This window comes from Charadrius vociferus, unplaced genomic scaffold, assembly GCF_000708025.1.
Source record: "Charadrius vociferus isolate BGI_N301 unplaced genomic scaffold, ASM70802v2 scaffold906, whole genome shotgun sequence".
NCBI classification, from domain to species: Eukaryota; Metazoa; Chordata; class Aves; order Charadriiformes; family Charadriidae; genus Charadrius; species Charadrius vociferus.
This window is the reverse complement of record NW_009648878.1, coordinates 1,126,304-1,135,316: the sequence shown is the minus strand read 5'-3', so window position 1 is coordinate 1,135,316 and position 9,013 is coordinate 1,126,304. Positions and strand designations below refer to the sequence as shown.

The window sequence follows — 9,013 nt, the reverse complement described above, 5'->3', positions numbered from 1 at the left end:
TTCTTTATTGAAAGAAATGGTGGCTCCGCATTTTTCAGCAAGGGATCTGTCAATACAGGCTGTTAATCAAAGTGGTTGAATGTTGGAATAAAGTTGACACTAGAAATGCTTTAAGCTAGATGATTTTCCCTTCATTTTATGTACCGTCTGACTACACCAGAGGACTGGCAAGGCTGACATACTTATTTTACTGCACACCGTTTTTCGATGTTGATTTCTGTTAAGACATTTACCACGAGGCTGGCTCTCTTGGCTGTCAATGTTCTAAGAAACATTGTTGATGTAGTGCAAAAAGCCAAAGTTTGGACTGTGGGAGAGGAAAATACATTTTAAACTTTTGTAACTCTCATTGTTTGTGTTAGCCTTTTGTGCGAAAACCATTTCTGCACTGCTCATTATCCTAAAGTACATGCAACAGTAACAGTCCTTCCAGCCGTACTGATTGGTATTCTGCTTTCTCCTTCATGGCATTAATGATGGATCTTTGTTCTTGGGTCTGAGAACACATTAATGAGAGCTAGTGGGAACTAGCTCTGGATGGTGGCACACAACGTTTCCATTTGGTAAATTGATGCAGTTGTCCAAATACTTGGAAATTACTGTGATGGTTTATAGAATCCCGTAGCCTTAAACAATACGATGTCATGTCCTTGTACTAGTGCAACTTGGGCAACAACATAAACATGTGCAACAGTGTTCTCACAAAGACCGGGCAGTAAAAACTAGTGGACAAAATGTTCTGCTTTTTGTTCATACAACTAGAAATGGATTTTCCTCTATTTCAGACATACCCGTCATGTGTCAACATCCATGTCTGTGTTGTCTTGTGATGATAAAAGAGAAGGATAGGGAGCAATGCACTTCACATTGACATAAGTAGCATTGACATGAACGTAGTGTTCCCCAATAAAAGTGGAGAAGATTGTTGATATTTTTGAAACAAGTTCAGAAAACGCTGGACGCATCTCAGGCTTTGGATGCCAGCACTTCAGCATGACTTCATACCTGTCATTCAAATAAAAGACGTGTTCAATTATGAAATTATGTAAAAAGGAAAAAAAACCCCTCTTTCCTCCCACAGTCTCACTATAATATCAGGATCAGCAGCATTTGCAGAAGGCTTTGCCAACTATTTACTTACAGTGGGTCGGGGCAGTATTCAGGTTGTAGCAGCCTTCTTCCTTGTAATAAGTAAACGGTTATATCAAAAGAATTTACATCAGGATAAGGTGGTGCCCCTCTTGTCATAAGTTCCCATAACAACACACCAAAGGACCACTAAAAAACCAAAGAAATAAATAATAAGTGATAGGGTTGGAGGGCTTTACATTCTAGTTTTAGAAGATGGTTTGACAGATTTAAGCATTCAAATGCATGGATTTTCCCTTTGAAAAGTTATTTTACTGCATTCAGCTTTCTTTTAAGTGGGCTAATAGATGCTGTAGGGACTTGAGGAGCCACTTAAATTGAGGAGCCAGAGAAATTCAACTAAGTAAATGAAAGAAAATAAAAGCCTATAGGCCTGCTACTTAGCTGGTATAAATTGGCAGACCTCTTTTGAGGTTAATGGAGCTCTGCCAATTTACATGAGCTGACGATCTGACTAACCCTGTGTAAGTACTTACTGAAGAGCATATACGTGGTGAAAATTCTATGCATCACAGCCTAATTTGAATCTGGATTGAAAGGAGAGCTAAAATACAAAGTGATCCAGCCAACTAATGACTTCATCTTATAATTTTTTCTTCATAAATAGCCAGGTAATACTTGAGATTGCTGTAGGCAGTCAGTAAGTATTTATAAAGCAAATAAAGTGTTTTTGAGAACTATTAAATTTTACGAGTGTCAAAGTTAACCTGTTTTGTCAAGCTTTCCAGAGCCTCTCCTATAGCAGGATTCAGCTCCAACTTGGCTTCTGGAATTGTCCTTAGTTTCCCCTGGAGTGGGATTAAACTCCTAACTCTTTCCTGAGCAGTAACAGATAATCAGGTCAACATCTTGTTGCTTTGTGATTGTGACAAATAACCTTTTTGGATGTAGAAACAGTCTCTTATTCTTATGTGAACTAAAGTCAGATTCAAATATAAGTTTTGTTTTGGAGTTAGTCCATTCATTAAATACTAGGGAGATGCCTCAAGCAGTGTAAGATAAATTAATAGGTGATACAAATATGTTTGTACATTACCACATCTGACTTTGTTGTGAACTTCTGAGTTTGTAAGCTTTCTAAAGCCATCCATTTCACTGGCAGTTTAGCTCCAGTTTTATTGTGCACACTGTAGTATTCTTTATCATAGACATCTCTAGCAAGACCAAAATCAGCAACCTTGACAGTAAATTTTTCATCCAACCTAGAGAAATGACAAAAAGTATTATCTACAACTAAGCAGGCGAGATTTACAGTGACAGTGGATTATAATGAGCATCTTGCATTTTTGAGACCGTGACTTTGGAAGGCAGTACTTTATCTTGGATCTATTAACTAATGTAACAGTGAAACAAAAACTGCAGCAAAGTGTATTTGACACCCATGTAACTCAGTGAATGAAGTCAGGAAATTACCAATATTGTTTTGATAATAGAATTTGAATTACAGTTCTTTTAAAACAATTGCTCTGTATAAAAAGATCTTTGCTAATAGCCTATACATCCTGATTAAGTGCTACATCATTTTTTTCCACAGCTCGCTCTTCTTCCATATCCTGAGAAACCTCTCATTTTTATTTCCAAGTCAAGGCATCATCTTTCCTGTTCACTCTCAATTTGCATAAGGAAGGACCCATCATTATCTCAGTGATTGCCCATATATAATAATGTAGTCCTGTAATTAAGGGTGTGTTTGGTGTCTTTACGGAGAAAGAATGATGGTATAAGCAAAGTCCTGCTGGGGTTACAGCTTAGCCATACCAGAAGATCTCCCTAGCTTTGCTCCTAAGCTTCGTGTTTGTCCTGATAAAATGGTATTATTGTCAGAAAACAGATAGAGCATGGGTGTTGGCATACTTAAGCCTGTCTTTCATTATCTGAGCAGACCTGGCTGCAGCAAACATCTGCTTTTGGGCTTCTTCACAGAATCACACAATGGATGAGGTTGGAAGGGACCTCTGAAGATCATCTAGTTCACCATTACCTCCCCCGCTCAAAGCAGGGTCGGCTACTGCAGGTTGCCCATGACCATGACCAGTTGGGTTTTGAGTATCTCCGAGGATGGAGACTCAATAACCTCTCTGGGCAACCTGTGCCAGTGTTCAGTCATCCTTACAATAAAAGTGTTTCTTCTTGTGTTTAAATGCAATTTTCTCTATTCCAATTTGTGACCCCTGCCTCTTGGCCTGTCCCTAGTCACCACTAATAAGAACATGACTTCATCTTCTTTACTCCACCATATCAGGTATTTATACACATAGGTAGGATGCCCCTGAGCCTTTTACGGGGTAAACAATCCCACCTCTCTCAGCCTCTACACGTGGCATTTCCCTGTCCTGAATTTATGAGGTTTCTGTCTGGGCAACTGTCTGGTCTGTTGAAGTCCCTCAGAATGGCACACAACCATCTGCTGTGTTCACTGATGTAATAGCTAAACCAGTAGCAATGAAGGGAGAATGAGGGAACTTTGATGGGTCAGCAGGGGACAGTTTATGCCATAGCAGATTCTTGCACCTCTTCCAGGTGACTGAAATAGAGTCAAGGGTCCACAGGGACTGCGTTTGCATGCTGGCTTCCTTTCTGATGGACGTCGACGTTGTGGCAAGGGCTGTGCTTCTGAGTGCTGGATTGCACATGGCCACTGGGGAATGTTGGTCTTCAACCCTACATCTTCTCAGGTGGCAGTGGCTCTCCAGGCTCTGAAGTCCTGAGCCATACAGAAGTACAAAAGCAGCCATTCAGTTGGCAGCGTGAGGCATCCTGATAGCTGTTCCCTCCTCAGCCAAGGAAGAGACAGTAGGCCAGAGGGAATGCCCTGTTGCCACTATTTGGACTTTAGTTAGATGAACCAGGACTTCTGTCCAGTAACCCAATTCCTTCCTTCTTAGGAAACCTGAAAATCATATTGCTTGTGGCTTTTTTCCTCCCTTAAAAAACAGCATCTTCAAGAAAATGTTCTTTTTCAGAGGCTGTTCAGCTGCACGAGTGCGCATCCTTTGAAAAAGAATAAGACATCTGATGTCACAGGTGAATAACCTTTTTGCGGCCAGAGTTTCAGATTATGACATGCTAAAAATAAACTCTACTGTTTCTTCCTGTACCTCATTAATTCATAACGTAGGTGCTGAATCAACATAATACTATTGGCAATTCCTGTATCAGTTAGTCTTTGTGTAAACTGAACTGTCTGGCTACTCAGACACTGCTAAGATTCTTTGCATGCTCTGATTTTTTAATGTTAATTTGTGTGCACAATTGAGCCAAGTAAGATCATACTCATATAATGAAGTATTACTGTCAAGAGGTCTCACTGGTGTTTCTTTGTGCTCCTGTTTTTCTCACAAAGTTCTCCTTGTGTTCCTCTCCCTCCTGCTAGGTGCGGCAGCAGAGATGTGCTGATTTTGAGGAGGTTGGGTAGAAGCACAGCAAGTTGAGACAACAGCAGTTCAACTTCCCTTAGGAGATGCCTTTTAAACTCTCTAACCAATGATTTTGAGAGACTACACTTTCACCTCAGCTTTTCATATTTCCCACACTCAAGAAAAGCTTATGTGTAAGAAGTAAGCCTTTAGCAAGCTGAGTAGCAGCTCATCAGTATGCAAGACAAACATTGATATAATTATGGAACAATGAAAAAAAACACCCTATTTTGGCAAAAAAAGCAGAATCCTGGAAACTTTCATTTATCTCATCTGACTGTCTTACACAGGAGAGTGTGACAACGTGGCTGGAATGAGATGTTTGTACTTACATACAGTTTCTTGCTGCCAAGTCTCTATGGACAAACTTTTTGCTTGCAAGGTATTTCATCCCTTTTGCGACCTGAAGGCCAAATCCAATTAAATCTTTTACTGTTGGATTCTGTAAAATACAAACATTTGTGATACAATGAATGCAGAAGCCCAAGGAGCAGACTGTTTTTTTGCTGTTAGTTTTAAGACACACCTATTTTGCCACCAGAATGATCAAGACAGGTTGGTGCTTGTAGTAAAACTGGCATAAGTTTAGGTCAAGTTCTTACCTCCAGTGAGGAAACACACTTTAAGAAATCAAAAAACTGACAGGCTCCAGAAGAGTGGAGTTTGCAGCATAAGCAGCATAACCTGGGCTGGAAAGTGGAACAGTATGCTGAAACCTCACCATCACACCTGATACACAAAATTCACATTTGTGGACTTAGAGTAATAGCATGTAACTCCGTAGAAGATGCTAACTGTGAACTTGGAGCTCATCAGCTGGAAGTGACCAAGAAAGGACAGAGTCCTTTGAGGCAAAGTACGTACAAGCTATCATCAGTATGGTGCCATGGAAAAGGCAAATGAGACCTTAGCAGTTACCAGAGGAAAATTTTCCGCAAAGACTGGTAAGTCTTTTTGCTGGTCTGCAATGCACAGGTTAGACCTTACTGAAAATGTTAAATCTGCATATAATAATAATTATTATTATATATATAAAATTATATATATAATATATAATTATACAGGTAATAACCTGTAATTCTTTTATCCAACAGCATGACTTGTTATGTAACAGTAAGGTCCCAAAGATTTTTGTGTTGTTGACATCGCTCGATATCATATTCTTCTGTGGAACAATCCTATTCAACTGTGGCATTACTCTTTATTTCAGGAAGGACCACGGCACTGTTCACAGACAAGGTCCCTGGTGCTTGGAGAATGAAACAAGCTCGAAAGGGAAGAGATCCCTGCCTCAGAAAGCTTAACTCCCCCAACAACTTGTCAAGATGCTTTTTTATTTTTAAATTTTACTGGATATTGTTGATTGCCATAGAGGCAGGGGTGAAATCCCATTGGCTCAGAAGTCGCTTTATCTTGTCCTAGTACTGGGAAATAGGTGAAATACTACAGTATAAAGTGGGCTTACACTACCTGAGGCAAGACCTGTGGTCTCACACTTGAGAGAAAGCAGTGAGGTATGTTTGAGAAATCTGCAGTCTTTCAATGAAAATGGGGAAAATCTCTGATAAGAGAGTACTCATAGTTTGTATAACAATTGCTGGTTTTCTATCTTAAGAAGAAAAAATAATGGTAACTGGGACTATGTCTCTCGCTGGACATGAGGATCCCTTACCTAGGAGTTGGAAGAGCAGATGGTGACAACTGGCACAGCTGTGCTGAAGTCAACAGAGATATGCCAGTTTAAACCAGCAGATGGTTGGGCCCCTTGACTTAGATCTCATAAACATATTTGTTTATAAAAAGGCTTATGGATGGGAAATGAGAAATACTTATTGCTGATAATTTCTGGGAAACACTCTGGAGAGGAATTTGAGGGGGAAGGGAAGGAGTGGCAGCGCTGTGGTCAGGCTCGGTGCCAGCCTAGGCAAGTGCTAGAGGTTAAGGTGTAGTAACAGCAGCAAGTTATAGACGTAATGTAATTCTCAGAGCTTATAACCTGTGGTGTTGGAGCAGGGCGTGGCCAGACTTGCATTACCGTTTGGTAGATCTCACCAGGTACTTACATGAGTCTCATTCCTAATGAAGTTTCGAAGATCTCCATGTTTCATGTATGGAAGAACAACTAAGGGGGATCCTTCATTGGGCAAACAGATTCCCAGGAGCGACAGAACATTGGGATGAGTGAAATCTTTCATGATTATTCCTTCTTTCAGAAACTGAGCTACTTCTTCCAGGTCTGTAATCCCTGAGAAATCCAGTAATAAAATGAAATAATTAAAAAAACCCAAACATACTACAGTTCATTTCTGTACAGCATATCATTGCACAACAAAGTGATAATGAGAAGCTACAAACATGCTCCCCATCTCCCACATTGCAACTAGGTTATGTGCATCCGTTTTCTTGCAATGATCAGATGTAGCTTGTTGGTCATTTTGATTCCATTTCTCCTGTTCTTATTAAGAATTATTTAGAATTTAATAACAACACTTGAGTAAAGTCTTTAATAAATGTTGTCATAGTCTCTTCCTGTTTTTCCAGCAGCTTTGCCTGCTCTCTAGCAACTTAACTTCCAAAACCAAATCTTCAGTAGAATAAAAGATGACACTGCCTTTCCCTGATTTTCCTCTGTCCCTTTCTTTGTAGAGGAAATATATGGGCATTTAATTTGATGCACAAATATATACCAATGCTTCGTGGTAATCTGAAGTTATTGGAATTGCTCCAGAGATAAATCTGATCCAGCTGCAACTAAGAATCTTTACTTGTGAAAGTACACTTCACTGTAATTAATTCGTTCACCCAGGTTATCTTTGGAATTATGGTAATGTCTCACTATTAAACATGTAACTCACTATTCAGTGACTTCACAGCACAGTGAATTTTCCTGCCATCGTTATCCAGCAGTGTCCCATGGTACACACACCCAAAATGTCCTGTGTAGGAAAAGAGCAAGATTAGCTTTAATAAGTAAAATTAGCTTTCTGGTATTTTCCACTGGGTAGCAATTATGCTTTAAGAAAGTGATCACACTCTGTTTCTGTCCAATTCCCAACACTTGTAATGTATACTTTATAACTAACGCATAAAACCACCATTACATAAAACCATCATTACATAAAACCATCATTACATAAAATGAAAACTTTATTTGCAGCATAATTGATATTTTTTGACCTAGATGGAGAGTATAAATAATGACAAGGCTGACGCCACAATTGCTTCACGTTCTTGTAATGATTGTGCACAAAAAACCATGTCAGCCCATTCCCACCACGCTCTCCTGTTAGATATATGTCAAAGGAGGGTACTGGAAGGCACAAGAGAGCAGTTAGAAGGAGCTGACATGACCACTGGATCGGTGGTTCTCTGTGGTCTGTAAGCCCATGCTAAATGGCCCACTGGATTGTACAGCCTTGATGCCTCTTCAGTGAAACGTTGTATAAGGAGTGTCACTGTGCACTTACAGTCTCTCAGGTCTTGCTATTCCATGGAAAATGCTGAGTATTAAAAATGGTGTGTTGGCCATGAAAGATTTGGGGGTTGCTCTACCCATCACAGACTGACCACACCACGAGGCAGCAGTCCATGGTCTCTGCTATGGCCTAGTTCCTAGTGCAAAATATCACTAGAAGATGATGAGTGAAATTTGCCTTCTTGCTAATGGTCTAAGGAGTGAAAAAAACTGCCCGGGACACAGAAATCCTTCCTGATCCTGTGCTTTCCTGTCAAGCAAATGGGGTAGTCTGCAGAGTGGGGAAACCTACTCTGAGAAGTCAGCTTGACCTGTTTGGGACACTCAGAGAGCTTTGAGCTCTGGGGACATGCAATAATTTATACAAATCAAATGATGTACATGTAACGGTGGCTTTCCTTCACAGATGTACTACATACTGGGGACTTTTAAAATATTAATATTTGCTGTTAGAAAGCAAAATAGTTTTTTTGTCAAGTGTGAGTTCTGCAGAGAACAACACTATCTGATTAATACGACTAGGTTCCAGTCATAAGCACTGCTCATAGCCCAGTTGGCTTTGATTTTGGCTCAGGGTAAAATTAATACAAAGTTTGTTTTATAAAAGCAACTAAAATCCCATCAGACCACAGATTGTTTGGAGCCTGGGCACAAATCCTAGAGCTTGGATTGGGTGTGTCTGAAATATTTCTGGGTTTGGCCTATTTCTAGTTATGGAGGAGAAAATTAAAAAAGGTTAATTATATCGGTGTCGTTCCCGGTATTTTTCAACATTTGAAAAATGGGAAATTACTTGGCCTTTTCTGAAACAAGACAGAAAAGAAAAAGGCCCACCCTTGCTTCAGGGATGATGAAGTGTAATACATGGAAGGGAAACACACTGACTGTTTGCTTGGCTATCTTCCTGCAGAAGAGGCATTAGGAATACAATTTATAGCAAAATTTGTGTCAGTATTCTGATACTCAACAAGAT

General features: G+C 39.9%; 1 protein-coding gene across 1 annotated transcript in view; it reads right to left on the bottom strand.

Moving 5' to 3' along the window:
* Nucleotides 1–794: 794 nt before the first annotated feature.
* MET (MET proto-oncogene, receptor tyrosine kinase) overlaps nucleotides 795–9,013 on the bottom strand; it is a 71,139-nt gene continuing 62,920 nt past the window's right edge. Inside the window, exons 16-21 of the mRNA XM_009887081.1 lie at nucleotides 7,421–7,501; nucleotides 6,629–6,810; nucleotides 4,898–5,007; nucleotides 2,186–2,351; nucleotides 1,142–1,278; nucleotides 795–1,005 (exon numbers count right to left, since the gene is read on the bottom strand). Of these exons, the coding sequence (XP_009885383.1) occupies nucleotides 795–1,005; nucleotides 1,142–1,278; nucleotides 2,186–2,351; nucleotides 4,898–5,007; nucleotides 6,629–6,810; nucleotides 7,421–7,501 (887 nt within the window). The remainder of the gene's footprint in view (nucleotides 1,006–1,141; nucleotides 1,279–2,185; nucleotides 2,352–4,897; nucleotides 5,008–6,628; nucleotides 6,811–7,420; nucleotides 7,502–9,013) is intronic.